This window comes from Capricornis sumatraensis, chromosome 18 (assembly GCF_032405125.1).
Source record: "Capricornis sumatraensis isolate serow.1 chromosome 18, serow.2, whole genome shotgun sequence".
Classification (NCBI taxonomy): Eukaryota; Metazoa; Chordata; class Mammalia; order Artiodactyla; family Bovidae; genus Capricornis; species Capricornis sumatraensis.
Genome location: NC_091086.1, coordinates 43,642,533 through 43,660,123, shown reverse-complemented (window position 1 = coordinate 43,660,123; position 17,591 = coordinate 43,642,533). Strand labels below are relative to the sequence as shown.

General features: G+C 34.1%; 1 protein-coding gene across 2 annotated transcripts in view; it reads right to left on the bottom strand.

Moving 5' to 3' along the window:
• NUP155 (nucleoporin 155) overlaps nucleotides 1-17,591 on the bottom strand; it is a 51,120-nt gene that overhangs the window by 31,999 nt on the left and 1,530 nt on the right. For both annotated transcript variants that reach the window (XM_068990499.1, XM_068990500.1), the window contains exons 2-12: nucleotides 15,688-15,825; nucleotides 14,060-14,156; nucleotides 12,233-12,303; nucleotides 8,950-9,042; nucleotides 7,949-8,115; nucleotides 6,125-6,230; nucleotides 5,227-5,300; nucleotides 4,844-4,935; nucleotides 2,808-2,905; nucleotides 2,182-2,334; nucleotides 38-138 (exon numbers count right to left, since the gene is read on the bottom strand). In XM_068990499.1, the coding sequence (XP_068846600.1) occupies nucleotides 38-138; nucleotides 2,182-2,334; nucleotides 2,808-2,905; nucleotides 4,844-4,935; nucleotides 5,227-5,300; nucleotides 6,125-6,230; nucleotides 7,949-8,115; nucleotides 8,950-9,042; nucleotides 12,233-12,303; nucleotides 14,060-14,156; nucleotides 15,688-15,825 (1,190 nt within the window). The remainder of the gene's footprint in view (nucleotides 1-37; nucleotides 139-2,181; nucleotides 2,335-2,807; nucleotides 2,906-4,843; nucleotides 4,936-5,226; nucleotides 5,301-6,124; nucleotides 6,231-7,948; nucleotides 8,116-8,949; nucleotides 9,043-12,232; nucleotides 12,304-14,059; nucleotides 14,157-15,687; nucleotides 15,826-17,591) is intronic.

Below are 17,591 nucleotides of genomic sequence, written 5' to 3'. Positions count from 1 at the left end.
TGTAAAACATTCTTTAAAATCTCTCAAGATAACTCACTTGAGTTTCCATCATTGGCTTTTGGAAAGGAAATGTATCATGGTTGACACACCACAAAATATCATTATCTTCATTTTCTGAGGCTGCCATCAGCAGAATACCTAAAAGTTTAATACATAAAATCTCATTATAGGATGTCAAATACACCTCCACAATAATCGTAACAATGTTAGTAACATTAGTATGGATACATAAATATACATATTAATCTTTATAAGTAAATAAGTGACAAAATAAACAAAAAATAAATCCTCTAAAAGGACATATAATCAGTGCTAGGGTAGCATCACTAAATGTTCTAGACTGTAAACATTATTTTTTTCAGATAAATACAACTTATTTGTACATTTCTAAAGTTAGTATATGTTTACAATAAGCTTATTAATTATTGTATTTTTAAAAAGTATTTAGTATATAAAAAATTGTTGACTTACAATCAACGGTATGTAATATTCAGTGAAATAGAGTTCATGTACTGGTTAATTCAAATACTCCATGAATAAAAATGATGAAGTTACTAGTGGAATGGCAGAGATAAATGTACTATGAAAGAATAACCTAAGCAATGTTAGCTGACATCATATTTGGTTTTGAAATATGCTTTCCTCAGCTCAGTTCCAATTCCACCCACTAATTCGCTCCCTTCATTCTGAGTTTAGTGATGTTAACCTTGAGTCCATTGGCTGACTATAGGTGATGGGATCCTAATTAATTATTAAGCTATATAACTACCTTGTAAGAAATTGAGAACAGTTTATATCAAGTAGCAAGAAAATGTTTTCTTAAAATTAGTGTATAAGGTTTGAAAAACTGAAATTTGATTGTATCATGCACATAACTGAAACCACATTTTCCCTCAATAGATTTCTAGCTTTAAAACTTAATTCTGTTTATGATGGCATCAAAAATAATACTTAGAAATACATTGAAGAAGTGCAAAATTGCATAGTTTCTTACACATTACTATAAAAAATTAAAGGGGGTATAATAGAAAGATATCCTACATTTATGGATTTGAAGGCAGTATTTATAGGATGGGAATACCCCCCAAATTGATCTATATTTTCAACAATCAAAATCCCATCTGCTTTTTTTTGGTTGCAGAATTGACAGACTGATTCTAAAATTTATATGACAAAGAGTTCTAGAATAGTCAAAAGAATCTTGAAAAAAAAAATGTTGAAATGGGAATTTTAAAACTTATGACAAAGCAATAGTAATCACAGTGGGATATTGGCATAAGGATGGCAAAAGGATTTCTTATTAGGAACTCTTTACCCATTAGCAGCAGAGTGACTGCTAATGATGAAACATTAGGAGTGATGAAAACATTATGAAATTAGATAATAGTGATGGTTATACAACTTTGTGAATAATCTAAACCCTATCAGAATGTATACTTTAAAAGGCTAAATTTTATGGTATGTAAAAATTATATCTCAATAATATGCTATGAAGCTACATGTTACAATATATTTGAAAAAATTCCATTTGTAAAGGCAAGTTTCATTTGGGTGTTGAAAAATAAAATATTAGAAGACACAGTAGAATAAGTATAAAAAAGGCTTTAAAATTATTATAAAATCAAAATAAACTAACAAATGCTTTCTCACATCGGAGAAAAGCACACACAGGTTTTTCTAGTTTTGATGTTTAACTAGAATCTCATTTTTTAATTATGAATCCAGGAGTTCATCATCAAAATTTCATATTCCTGGATGCAAAATTCTCCATATCCATGAAGATATGGAAAAATGGTATCAGAAAAGTCATTTGAGTTTTCCTAATCATCCTGAAAAAACAAAGTTCAAAGTCTGTTACAATGGATATAATGCTGATTTTGACCAGTGAGTTCATATACAAGTACTTTTAAAGTTCCAAACAACTTAAAAAGTACTTAGATATTAAAAACTACAGTATTTATATATATATATGAATGTCATATGTCGATGAAAAAATGGACATTTATAAAATTTGAAATAAAAGCTAATTAAAAAAACAGATAAAAAAACTGGATAAAAAAATCCAAAATTTTCTGAATTTTATTGCAAGTTTCCTCGTTATTTTCAAATGCCTCACAAGGCAATCTAATTTTAAAAACTTTAAGCATCTTATATTCCATCTGACAGTATTTCAGAATTTACCTTTACTATAAAGAGCTTTATGTACTTTCGAAGGCTTTTCCACAGTTGAAGAGGCAGAGAATCCAGGAGGTAGGCGGACGTGGACCAGTGTCAATGTATTTGGTCGTGCCAATGGCTGTCTGAATGGACAAGTGCTGAAATACAGCCTTACACCTGATCATGGAATAAAATTATCCGTCATTAACAGGAAATAAAAGATACAAGGTACACATGGTATTGAAACAACTCCATAGAAAAACAGAATTCTGTTGACGTCACATCTCATTTTCCTGACTGATCTTAAATCACCAAGCACTCTACTAGCTGGAGTGGTTTCTAAGACACCACCACTTGGCACTGGGAGATAAATTAACACATTTCACCAGAAAGAGTCTACAACTTTAAGACCAGACTCTGTCACTAAGTATTAGCCACTTTACCTTTCAGGCCTGGTTTTACAGCCATAAAATCAGAAGACAGAGCCTGAGGAAACTTCTGATTTTTCAAAAGCCTTCATTTTATGAATTATTAATACAGCTTGACAAAACTGATACAGAAATAGAAACACATTTCTAGTCATACATTTCCAAACCTGAAGATTGTAAAGTTATCGCAGCAATAGCACACAAATAAATAAAACAACATACCTGCATGTGTGACAGCCAGTAATTGACAGTCCAGTGATTCGGAGTTTTCAATCACTGCTATTTGAACAATTGGTTTAAAAACAGAACGATCTATGGTCCTAGAAGAAAGAAAAGCTGAACTTTATGTTTTAAATGTATCTGCTAAATTACCAGGAACACATTCCACCAGGATTCTTACATGTCTAAATATGCTAAAATAGTTTAAGACTAGTTTTTAGAAAGCAATGCAACAGCAGCAAGAACTAACAAAAACCCTCAATTCTGTGTTTTTCATACTGACAATGTTAAGAGTAATCCTTTTTTTCAAAGACCATAAGAGAAGGCTAAGTCCACTGGTAAGTGGTTCAACAAGTTGTTCTTAGAGCATTAAAATATCATTGCAAAGGGGAACAAGTGAACCTTTATAATGGAGAGCTCTGGTGAATACCATCTTAATCAAGTGTTAATCAATCAATAGGAAAACTGGAAAAAAAAAAACTGGTATTATGTGCCTCAATGTAATGCTCTATGATGTTCACAACATGTAATACTAGTTAAAACAGTATTACCCTGAATCTATAAATAAGGGGAAAATAAGACAGATTCAGAAACTGGGATATGCTACTAATAACTTTCCTGTCCCTCCCTCCTAAATGTTAACATTTGAAAAGGGCAGTAAGACGTCTGTTTTATATTAAAGAGACAAACTAGTGACGAATGTAGCTCACGAGCTATGACTGAATGTGGAGAAAAATGTAAAGAAAAACAGCTATGAAAGATGTGGGAGACAATAATTTTAATATGGACTATAAATTAGAACATTATAAAATTATTGATTTTTTAGATGTGGTAATGATAATACAGTATATAAGAGCTTAGGATATGGAAAGTGAAGGACCTAAGGATGAAAGTCATATAGGTCATGTGTATGTGTGTGTTTGTGTGTGTGTGCGCACATGCTCAGTCCTATCTGACTCTTTGCAACCCAATGGACTGTAGTCCACCAGGTTCCTCTGCCCATGGGACTCTCCAGGCAAGAATATTGGAGTGGGTTGCCATTTCCTCCTCCAGGGGATCTTCCCCACCCAAGGATCGAACTTGCGTCTCCTGCATTGGCAGGTGGGTTCTTTACTACTAGTGCTACCTGGGAAGCACCCATATAGGTCAAAACAGTGAGCAAATGAAGCGAAATGTTAGCAGCTGGTACATTTGGATAACGGGTATATCATCAGTGTTTATCATGCTTTTTTTTTTCATTTTTCTGCAGATGTGAAAAACTCTCTCAAAAAAAACTGGGGAAAAAAAGAAAACTCTTCCTTTTAAATTGTCTGCCTAAAGAATTTCTTGGTCATTGAGGAGCAAAGAAACCATGCTATCACCAGGATACATGACTGCAGCAGTGACCCAGGCACACAGACAACAGAAGCTGAAAAGGGAGGTGTTCTGTGAAGAAAATTTCTGCAGCTAAGTCAGTTGCGACAGGTGCAAACAGCAATGTACAGTGTCTGAAGACTTGGCTTTTCGGCTGGGTCCCAGCACTTATTTAGGAGTTTAGACCTCAGGCAAATTGCAACAGCTCTTAGTTTCAATTTCCCCAAGAAGGCAGTGGGTATAATACAATTCTGAAATTCTGTGTTCCCAAATGGTACCTGTGTCACTTATCAGACCAATGAAACTATGATGTAGATGTGTTAAAAGGGTGGAGTATTTACAAACAGGGAAGCACTTTGAGATTTCTGGTTTCCTAGTCACAATATCTGTAATGCCTGCACAGACCATTCAGAACATAATTTAAAACCCCAAGGAAAAACACAGGTCAAGGTGTCCTTTTCACTGAAAAACCAGTCCACCTTATGTTTCCAACTTAAGAACCATCCAACTTAAGAACAAAAGGAAGCATCTCTAAGAACTGTTTCAAACATAAAACAGAATGTCATTTCCTCCCACATTCCTTACCTTCTAGAGATATTTTGAAGAGGAAGTAGTTTTAGTATACTGCATATAACTAATATAAATTTGCCCACAAATAAAATGTCTGACAATAAGTTACATATTACCTAGCAATATTACCAGCAGCAGAGACAATAGAATTCTGTGACACTGAGGCAACTCTGTTCATTCCTTGTCCATCATGGCCCAAATCATACACCTGTGAATAAAAAATTATACCCACTTAAACATGATTATAAACTGTATACATTTTACAAATGATCTTTTTAATATACTTTTCCTTTTTAGGAATCCTTTAATTCTGCTACTTCATATAGGCAGGAAAACATTCAGAGATTTACAATTTCATAAAATTAGTGCCCTAAGAAGTGGTTTGGGATTTTTTTTTAAAGCACACACTTTATAAGAAAAGCCAAGAGGGACTAGGTCTTCTTTCTTAAAAATAGGGATGTTCTTCCGCTTTTATATGCTGGCAAAATATTAATCTTACCTGTATGACTCCTTTCTCAGATCGTGTATATAAAATATTTCTTGAATTATCAACTGCAATTTGAACAATAGGATCTAAAATAAAATGAAAAAAAAAAAATCCCAGCAATTAACAAATCAAACACAGTAGCTGCTTACAGCAAATTAAAACTGCTGTTTTATAGTTAAGTCTTAGGAAAGTTGCACCAGAGCAAAGTTAAGAAGCATTTAAGTCAGACATCATGTAAAAAAAAAAAAAGGCAAATATCAAATACTGTGCCTGGGCTAACAGCATCATAAATAAGTTTTTCTGTCTTCTAAATTAATTTTTTAAGCCAAACCAAAACCAGGTTTCAAATTATTCCTTTCTTTAACAAACATTTAATGAACGTTTAGTTTACTATCTGCTAAAAACAAGTAAAATAGTTCTACCTGGTCTATTCCTTCCAGAAATTTCTAATATGTCATTGTTTAAAATAATTTAAAAATTCAGTCATATTAACATTTTTAGGTGCTTTTATCTTATCTTACTGAAGGATTTTAAAATTACTTTACCTGACTACATCTCTCATTAAAAACTCAGATATACTCATTTTCTGCTGGGAATTTCTTTTAGAGGGGGCAAAACATGTATTAAATGTCTGAATGTTTAACTCTCTCACATAGAGAGAGAGTTATGGTTGGTTTAAGTACACATAGCTGTAGCAGACACATGTTCTAAGGTGCTACATTTATAGGAATTCGGGAATAAAACTCATGCTGTCTCTATGTTTCATCATCTCTTCTCCCTTTAAAAGAGCATATAAATATACAACAAACTATTTAATAAGGGCTGTTTCAATTAAGATTGAGAATTTCTTTAAGAAAATGGTAGGTCAATGATTTGTTAAAATTGTTCGCCAAATTTATTTTCGACTTACCATCTTCCGAGAAAGTGAACTGTAGTAACGAAGGAACAAGGAAAGAAAGCGGGCTCTTCGAGTGGTTTATTTTCCTGCATCTCTGGCTAAACCAACCTGCTTCTGCCTTAAAAGATAAAAATGCAAGAAGACTTGTAAATGTAGGTAGATACCCCCATCACAGCAACTACTATATACCCGTTTATAAGCATTCTCAAACCTTAGTGAAATGCCAATAACTATAAATAAAGACATACTACTCAAAGTACTGAGTTTAGTCCTGTAATTAAAAATTTAAAAATGTATTTAACTAAAATCACTGCTCTCAATTAAAGCAGCTATGTCTATTCCAGCAACCTCAACACTGCCATGTTAGTAAATTCACTTTATCTTAAAAGTTTCTATTTGAAAGCAAGCAAGGAAATAATAGCCATAGTCAATAAGTGTCAAAAGTACATAGAATAGAGGTATTTTTATCTCTTCCCACTACTGCTAAATGGATATTTAAAAAATAGTAGCCACCACCATCATAATCTACAGTCAGCCCCTCAATCATCGAGTTTTGCCATCTTTAAATCTGTAACAGAACTTTTCTGTAAAGTGAACAAAACCAAGAGAAATTGGGTAAGGAAGAGATACAATGTAACATAAAAAACTAACCTCAATTCTAATCCTATCTCTGCCATGAATTAGCTGTATGACTATGAGAACATTTGTCATGTCAGTTTCCTACCCTTTAACTTACAAAAAAGGCAACAATATAGTTAAAGGGGGGGAAAAAAGCAACTGGAGCAAAGACATTTCAGAGTAGAGAGAACACAAATGACCAAAAACACATGGAAAGATGCGCAACCCAGCTAGTAATAAAAACACAATTTTCTTCGGATAGGTCAAAGTTAGTAAGTTTGAAAATACCAGTGTTACAGTGAGGAGAGAGGGGAAAGGGATATAATCAGAGTCTACAACTCCTAACAGGGAATAAGGAAAACATAAAAGTTGAAATACATATACATGACAACACAAGTATTAGAATTCTAAGTCTCCACACCAGAAAATATCTACACATCTGTTCAAGGAGGCTTGCAGAAGAACACTTATTATATCATTATTTATGAAACATGTAATAAAAACCTAGAAGTCCATCAAGAAAAGAGCTGTTAAACAAATCATGTACATTCACTTTATGGACAATCATGCACCAATCACAAAGGGTAACATCTCTCTATCTACCAGATACTGACAAGGAAAGACTTTCAAGACAAAATTAAATGAAAAAAGCCAATTATGGGGAATTCCCTGGCAGGGCAGTAGTTAGAACTCGGGCACTTTGGCTGCTGGGGCTGGTTTTACTCCCTGACTGGGGAACTAAGATTCCGCAAGCCATGTGACTTGGCAAAAAAACAACGAAGAAAAAAAAGAAAAATGTTAATTCTGAAACAAAACATAAGCAATAATTCAAGTAAAAACATATACAGAAGTACACTATATGTTTGTACATGTGTATACACACAAATACATATGCATAGATATTTAAAAACATATTTATAGATATTCAAACAGAGAAGGCAATGCCAACCCACTCCAGTACTCAAAGATCTTATATATCATGTTCTACAAAAACATACAAAGAATTAATAATGGCTGTTACCTCTGGGGAGAGGACTGGGTTTTATTTATAGGTAGAATGTAGCCGTGAAGGACTACAACTTAAACTGTGTGTTTGACCACTTTCATAAGAATATATTAATGTACTTATATAATTAGAAAATAAAGACAAAAGCTTATCAATCCATAACCCATCAAGAGGGAGGGAAAAAACATGGTTAAAATAAATGTCAGACTTACTTGATATGCTACTTCATATAAACAGCCATCCTTTCCAGCCAAGAAAATTCTGCCATTATCAGTGGAAGTTATTGTTAAAAGGTAGGTATTATCAGTAGGAAGAGAATATAAGGGATCTGGAAGCAACTGCATTCCACCACACATACTGTCATTGAGAACTCCAGAACCTATATTTTTAAAGGGAGAATATAGGAATCACTTTACGAACTCTTTAAAAGTTTAACACAATCAGTGTATTGTCTTCAGAATTAATGTTCTTACTGAGTTCATGATATGCTAAAAAACTTCAAAAATGTATGTAAAATGTACATTTTAAAATTACTATAGTCTGATATAAACAATTTTATCATTCATGTTAAAATACAACCTTCAGTATGTATATATAACATATATAAAATATATAGCATATATATAAGAAACATAGTAAAACATCAAACAAAAAAATAAACCAAAGTATTAAGTTTTGCAAAAAAAAAAAAGCCTAGGGATATGGCAGTAATAATCATTTAATTATTTTTTTATCTTTTACCCTCCCAATATTCATTCATTGGAGTCTCTGAAATTCAACATTATTTTACCTAAAATGTAACTAGAATGCAAAAGAAACCACTGAATGTTTTTGCAATAAATTAATTGATAGTGTCTTACTTTAAGGGAAAGAATAAAGTATATTTCTGTATTCCATATGTTAAAATGGCCACTTAAATTAAAAAAAAATTGAAGGCATTATTGAAAAATTACTAGTGCCAACTATTTCTCTTCTATTACCTTTCTTTTATATTGGACATTTTAGAAAGATACATTAACATGGCAAATAATCCAAAATAATTTTTTTGTGGAGTTACCAATCTGAAACATATTATATCTATAGCAAAGTATTATTTTTCTAAGAGCAAATAGCTCAGAAAGTTAACTTACTGAAAAAAATTAACTGTCAATTATAATATTAAATTGGGCAACATATTTTTATTTAAAAAAACACAACATGTGAGTTGCTATACCTGTTTGCAAATTAGTATAGCTGAGACCAAGAATCACTATATCCACAGGGGTTGCCAAAACCAGGAGGTGTCGTACGTGAGGTTGAAAGATGCCTAAGATAAAGTAAACATGAGTTAGGGACTATTTTCTGGAAAATACCCAACATTTAAGTATTAACAGAATATGGTTACTTTTAATATGAGCAAGGAATTGGACACAACTCAGTGATGAAATAACACAATAGATTAGTATATGAAAAGTGTGAATCTAATTTAATGTTGATGCTAAAACATTACTGTGATCATTTAAATAAGCAAATAGTAGTTAAAAAAAAAAACTTAGAAACAAACATTACAGTATCTAATGATATTTAAATAAGGGTCCCAGGGATGGGGGAGTCTGGTGGGCTGCCGTCCATGGGATCACACAGAGTCAGACATGACTGAAGTGACTTAGCAGCAGCAGCAGCAAATGAGGGTTACATTATAAAACAGTTTAGGTTTATTAAAATTAAAAATTTCCACTTCTATATTTATGTTCATAGCACTATTCACAAAACCCAAATGGTGGAAACAACTCAAGTGACTGTCAATTGATAAATGGATAAACAAAATGTAGTATGTATATATAGTGGAATAGTACTAGGCCATAAAAAGGAAATTCTGACATATGCTCCAATAGTGAAAAACCTTGAGGACATCATACTAAGTGAAACAAGCCAGTTACAAAAGATACTACTACATAATTCCATCCATATGAAGTTCATGGAATAGTCAAATTCATAGACACAGAAATGAGTTTATAGATCAAATAAGTTTCAGTATCACAGCCAGATAAATTCACAGATTCAGAGAAGGCATTAAACCAAGCACAAAATATTAAAATGTTAATTCATGCTAAACTACTATTTAAATTTTAAAAGTTTGGAGTGGTATGAAATGGTATGTATAATTATCACTCTCCAGAGATGGGAATACCAGACCACCTGACCTGCCTCTTGAGAAACCTGTATGCAGGTCAGGAAGCAGCAGTTAAAACTGGACATGGAACAACAGACTGGTTCCAAATAGGAAAAGGAGTACATCAAGGTTGTATATTGTCACCCTGCTTATTTAACTTCTATGCAGAGTACATCATGAGAAACGCTGGCCTGGAGGAAGCACAAGCTGGAATCAAGATTGCTGGGAGAAATATCAATAACCTCAGATATGCAGATGACACCACCTTATGGCAGAAAGTGAAGAAGAACTAAAAAGCCTCTTGATGAAAGTGAAAGAGGAGAGGGAAAAAGTTGGCTTAAAGCTCAACATCCAGAAAACGAAGATCATGGCATCTGGTCCCATCACTTTATGGGAAACAGATGGGGAAACGGTGGAAACAGTGTCAGACTTTATTTTTGGTGCTCCAAAATCACTGCAGATGGTGACTGCAGCCATGAAATTAAAAGACGCTTACTCCTTGGAAGGAAAGTTATGACCAACCTTGATAGCATATTCAAAAGCAGAGACATTACTTTGCCAACAAAGGTCCGTCTAGTCAAGGCTATGGTTTTTCCAGTGGTCATGTATGGATGTGAGAATTGGACTATAAAGAAAGCTGAGCGCCGAAGAATTGATGCTTTTGAACTGTAGTGTTGGAGACGACTTTTGAGAGTCCCTTGGACTGTAAGGAGATCCAACCAGTCCATCCTAAAGGAGATCAGTCCTGGGTGTTCTTTGGAAGGAGTGATGCTGAAGCTGAAATTCCAATACTTTGGCCACCTCATGCGAAGAGCTGACTCACTGGAAAAGACCCGGATGCTGGGAGGGAGTCGGGGCAGGAGGAGAAGGGGACGACGGAGGATGAGATGGCTGTATGGCATCACCGACTCGATGGACATGAGTTTGAGTGAACTCTGGGAGTTACTGATGGACAGGGAGGCCTGGCGTGCTGTGATTCATGGGGTCACAAAGAGTCAGACATGACTGAACAACTGAACTGAACTGAACTGAATACTATAATATCCAAAAATTAGTGTGTCACTGTTAAGAATAAAAGAAAATGTATCTTATATTATGATAATGGACATCTCTGTATATGTATTTATTTGGGTGTTAAATGTCAGAAAACATTAACAAAGCTTCTACCATCACTTGGTTTTACTTTCACTGATGAATACCAAAGGGGACAAAGGTCACAATTTTGTGTTTCAAGATTCACATCAATAAAGCTGAAGGACGGACTTTTTACTTAATGACTTCAAAATATATCCAGTATTTCCGAATCTGATTTAAAGGGGCTTGAAATGTATGAAAATTTATCAAAGATAACACCTTTATTGTCGTATCAAAGACCATTTCAATTTTGTACTGAAAATTACATTTGAGTGTAACAAAGTTTAACTACTGTTTTAAGATGGATAATTAGTATTTATTACGATAGAGGGCAGGAATAGCTGTTGACTTTCATATGAACAAGCTTTTCAATGAAGAAACAAAATACAGAAACATACAGCACAGTAAAGGCTGCTATAAAATTCTATGTAAGGGAAATACACATCCAATGCCATCACATAAAAACAGTGCATCAAACCGCAGGTTCATATTTACGTGAATTAGTATAATTCCAAAATGGCTCTATTTCAAATGACTACACTTCAAAAATTCCTACCAGGGTCTTGTAAACATGTAAATCTCATCTATTATTTCCTTCTGTAGGGAGATGTATTTTAAAGAGATGTATATTAAATTTAAATCAATCAATTCTGCTTTTTGTCAGTAGTCATGATAAAACACCTAGTGTACTGAAGATGAAATTTGTTTTAGGTTAGACAATGCTTGTGAATTCTCTTAGGATTTATTCTGTACTCTGTCCTCACGTCCATTATATTCAGGAATTACTGAAAAATGTACAACGCAAAAACCTTCAGGTAAATCAAGAAAGACTAACAAAAAGCAAGATAAAATTGAAGAATTTAACAATTTTGAAGGCAGATTCACTTATACTATAGAGTGAGTAAACTGTTAAATATTCCTAATCACTTTTCATATTTCTGCTGCCGCTAAGTAGCTTCAGTCGTGTCTGACTCTGTGCAACCCCATAGACGGCAGCCCACCAGGCTCCCCCATCCCTGGGATTTCCCAGGCAAGAGTATAGGAGTGGGTTGCCATTTCCTTCTCCATTTTATATTTCTAATTAGAAGTAATTCAGAACAAACCTTCAACAGGAAATTTAGTACCTAAAATATGATCTCCAACAGTCCTAAAACATTTGGAATCCAAGGATATACAAACATAATTTCATCTTTCTATTTTTAATTCTTACCAGGTTTTGGTTTCACAAGCCCCACAGCAAGAATAGTCTCACTAAGTCCATCAAAATAGGCAAGGTCTCCTCTGTCAATATTAAAAGAAAAACATGTTATAGATGAAGAAAAGCTTTTATAATATTCTTTAAAACTAAAGAATATATACATATACAAAAAAGACTATAGAACCAGCAAACAGAACTGTCTCAGTTTCAGGAGCTAGGCACAAGGTCTGCTTAAAGCTACACATAAACCATGAAAAGGGGGAATGCTGGTTTCCACTCCAAATATCCTCCCCAGGTTTGCAAGTCTCCAGTAACAGCAATCTACTGCTGTGGCAGGGGCAAGAAGACCCTCTCAGAAGAATATACAGTAAGGCTGAACCAGACTTTCCATGTGGGCAGGGACTACGCTTATCTTATTCACTACTGTTCAAACACTCAATGGTATCTGATCCATGATAGGCTTAATGTAGTTGTTAAACGGGTATGTTAGATATCAACAGAAATATAAAAATTTTCATTAACATGAAAACCCTCTTTAACTGAATTATTCTCACATCTATATATTTCGTAATTTTTTTTTAGATTTCCTTGAAGAGATCAATGCCTAAATTAAGAGGTTCTATTCTTTAGTGCAAAAATGAATACGTATGTGTAATATAGCGAACTGTGGCAACGTGCATGATACATGAAGAATAATCACAATATTATATCACTGCTATTATGACATATACCATTTCAACAATAAAAATAGCTAGGAAAAGTTTAAATGAAAGAAGAAAAAAAACAAAAACCCAGCCAACAAAATTGGTTAACTTGTAAGTTCTCAAGTAGTATGTTTTGATTCAATGACACTGTATGTGTGTTTATAACAAGTACATTAATTACTCAGGAGCAAGAGTAACAACTATATATACAGAACTTTCTTGGGTTATCTCGCCTTTCACCTAAAGATAATGTGATGGAAAAACGGAAGACAAAAATTTTTTCCAAATGGCCAAGAGTAAAACTCAGATCAGGGCTTTCCTGGTGGCTCAGTGGTAAAGAATCCATCAGCCAATGCAGGAGACACAGGTTCGATCCCTGATCTGGGAAGACTGCACACGCCATGGAGCAATGAAGCCCAGGCGCCACAATGACAGCCTGTGCTCTGAGCCTGGGAGTGGCAACTACTGCCGCCCACATGCACCAGGGCCTGTACTCTGCAACAAGAGAAGCCACTGCAACGAGAAGCCCGCATACTGTAACTAAAGAAGACCCCGTTCCCCGCATCTAAAGAAAAGGCCCTTGAAGCAATGGACCCAGTACAGCCAAAAAAAAGAAAATGCAGCAGATCAATAAACTTTAAACAAGAATGCTTTGGGGCTTCACTCAGACCCTTTTATATATATTTAATTTACACAATGTCAAGCCCACAGAATAACAACACAACTGCTAAGATAAACTAACATCTTGCCACTCCACATAGATAGGCAGGGAAAACAGGTCTTTCAAAATGTCAAAAAAAAAAAAAAAAAAAAAAGTCATACCATCTCTCAAAGAATCACTGATAGACTATCTTTACTACAAAGTATCAGTTTGGGAAACAGACTCCTACTCAGAGTGGCACCCAGATCCCCAGCATCACCTGGGAGTTTGTTACAAATGCAGATCCCTAGGTCTTACTCAGAATGACCATAACATAATCCACATTTTAACCCCATCCCCAGGTAGTATGTACACTGAGAAGTACTGACTTGGATGAAAGATAAGCCAGGCAGCTTCTAATGAGTAGACTACTAGTTGCAATAAAGATAATTTAAATTCTAATCATGCTAAAGCAAACCAGCCATACATACATACCCATCTTCGTAGTTCCACATGAATATGTCACTGTCGATGGTGAGCCAAGCTCTACTGATGGGAGGGAACACGCCCATCATGCAGTTACACTGCATGTCTGAGGTGGTATGGATGTAAGGTAGAATGATTTCAACCTCTCTTCCTCAAACTTGTTTCAAAAGATTTTGTTTTAAAATCATATATATCCACATAATTAAAAAACCATGATCTACTCATTCTTCAATAGAAAGAGCAAATGAAACATCGTTATTTCCAAAGAGTTTAATGAAAGCCCTAGTGTATGACAGAAATAATTTATTGTTTCTAAATAGGCTACCTGCCATTTAAAACATACACAAAATAACAAATGTTTTTGCCATTACTAACTTTAAAAAAATATTGATTCTGAGTAATATTGAGCTGACATTAAAAACTGTTTTACTGGACCAGTTTTTCCAACTGCATGAGAGAGTGATAAAAAAAAAACACTTGGTAAGCTAAAGTCATAGCTAGGTGACAATCTATATATAATCCTCATAAAAATGGAAAAATAGACCAAGATTTATGTAATTATATGACAGTTAAACAACTGTGAAAACAAAATCATTTTCTAATTAAAGGAAATATGTCTTGTATTAACAGAGGATTAAATATTAAGAAACTAAGCAAGAGAAGAGTGAAAGATAAGATATATCATATATTTAGTAACACTATTTTACAAAGTCTCAGAGAGACAATGAAAATTAAAGGGAAAGTATCAATTAGATTTTACTCTATTTATTTACTAGATTTTTCTATTTATTTTTACATTTTCCATAATTTTTCATTTCTTTTCTATGTCACATTATATTGAAGCATGAAACCCTTTTACCCTCAATAGATTAACATACTTTTGAAAGTCTTAAATTTTTTATATAGGATCTTGATGTCTTTACCATGAGAGTTACAGATTGATTTTTATAAAAGCTTCCTAGCAAATAACTCTATAGTCCTTTTATAGGGTATGCTACAGTTTAAGAAAAGCAAATAAAATCTTACTTTTAGAAGATAAGAAATCTCCTCTAACTTCTCAGTCTATGAAGAAGACATTAGTACTTCAGTTTCTTATACCCTTAGGTGTAGATTTTTATTGTAATCCTTGGAAATGCAATCACTAATAAACTAAGACACCCCTAAGTGTGAAAACACACCAAAAACTTTTTTGGGGGGTATTTTCAGAAGTAAATACGTGGAATTTTTTGCTTAAATATTTTCAGAGCCACTTTCCAGTTTTAAATGTTAAAATGTGTGTGTGGGGGGGAACCATTGGCCTTTGAACTGAAAAAGCACGGTAGGAAAAACTTCCTTTTCCCACCTTACTTAATAGGAAAGTATCAACTTACCATACATCATTCAAAAATGCAGAATTAATTGTAAACAATTCACTCTCCTCAATGTCCCTGAACAATTAAAATGTGACTCAATTTTCAACATTCAATTTTATTATGAAATTTTCTAGGCACATGGCAAACTACCCATGTACTTATAAGTATTTTAAATAAAATCCTTACATGAACTTGTACACATAATTAGATACAAAACAAATACTGTAATAATGAGAACACTAATTTTTAAATATTTTAAATAGTTAACACAAAGGAATAGGATACGTCCAAACTGTTCAACAAGTTCAGGTGGGAGAGGAACTCTTCGGATGGAACTGATGTCTGGAAGGTTGGGTACTGACAGCAAGCCAGGTCCTTGCAGGGGATAATCCATATCTGACATGCCAGAAACAGTAGGATTATCTACAAAAAATAAGCAAAGCATTTACTTAAAATAACAACGTACTGGGCATCAAATGGGCAAGCAGAAGTACTGCAAGCTACAAAAATAAAATTGTGTGTCTGGTGGTTCTAAAGGTATATGGAGAAAAAAGAAGTTCTGATCTGACACAAAGGAGGCCTAAGGAATTCTAGTGTTGAGATGGGGTGCAATTCCTGGTTTCAAAACTAAAAAGTCTTTAACAAAGACTTGTCTCTGCAAGAAAAGAAATGGTTAGTTCAATAATTTATAGTGTTTTTCTATTATTTTACTAATCTGAAATGGGAAAAAAATTATAAAACTGCTTTACAGATAAAAACAACTGTGGACAAACAAAATACTGACTGAGGAAAAAACAGCATTTCCTTTCCCACTTAAAAATAACCCATGCCTTTTCCCATCACGCATTCCCCCATCCCCTCCTGTGTGCATGCTCAGCTGCATCCGACTCTGTAACCCCATAGACTGTAACGTGCCAGGATCCTCTGTCCATGGGATTCTCCCTGCAAGAAGACTGGAGTGGGTTATCACGCCCTCCTCCAGGGGATTTTCCCAACCAAGAAATTGAACCCAAGTCTCCTGTCATTGCAGGTGGATTTTTTATCCACTGAGCCACCTGGGAAGCCCCACCCCCTTCACCAATACAGGCACACTTCAGAAATGTTGTGGGTTTGGTTCCAGACCACTGCAATAAAATGAACATCCCTAGAAAGTGAGTCTCATAAGTTTTTTGATTTTCCAGTGCATGTAAATTATGTTTACACTATATTGAAGCTGAAGCATGCAACAGTATTGTTTTTTTTAAAAAAACAATGTATACACCTTAACTTAAAAAATACTCTATTAATAAAAAATGCTAACCATCATCTGATAAGGCAGAGCTGTCACAAACCAATTGTAAAAACACAAAACCAAAAATCTGGTATCTGCAAAGTGTAATAAAATAGAGCAATAAAATGAGGTATGTCTGTAATACCACAAAAGCAGTATTTTATTGGGGTTGGGGGGAGAGGAATCAGACTACTCTATAAAGTGTTCTCAACTGGCAACTTTTCTCTTCCTCTAAAGCCCAGACACTAAGGGCAGGAGTGGGATGGTCTATTCCGTCCTAGTCCTGAACAAGGTGTTTTAGATCTGACTGATCATCTATTTTCTGCCTCTCTAAAGTACAAAGATGTTGCGGGGAAATGACATACAAAACAATTTTATGAAAAATTAAAAAGTTTATACAACTAGAGAACAAATTCAGTCAATCCTTATGTATTGAGTATCCAGCTTCAAAAACTACCAGTAATATGCCCAGTCATGTTTTATATATATCAGTCCTATCCACTTCTTCCCTAATGTATTTTTTGAAGCAAATTGCAGACATTCTATTTAATATTAAAATATAATTTTTTGAGACACTTCACTATTTTTTAATTTAAAAAGTCTTTTATTTTTGAATACCAAAAACATTTTGTAATGGGGTGTAGCCAATTAACAAGGTTGTGATAGCTTCAGGTGAACAGTGAAGGGACTCAGCCATACATTACATGTAGAACACTGTGCGTGTTAAATGGCAGTGGGAAAACAATGGAATTGCGAAAGCCTACAGAAAGTGATATTTAATGGAGCCTGGAAGAACAGCTTATTAGGCAACGAAGAACAGTCTAGAAATGATGACGAATACATGAAAAATGAAAGAGGGGGTCTCTTATTATAGTAAATGTGTTAAATTCAGTATAACTGGAACAAGGATGTAAAGAAC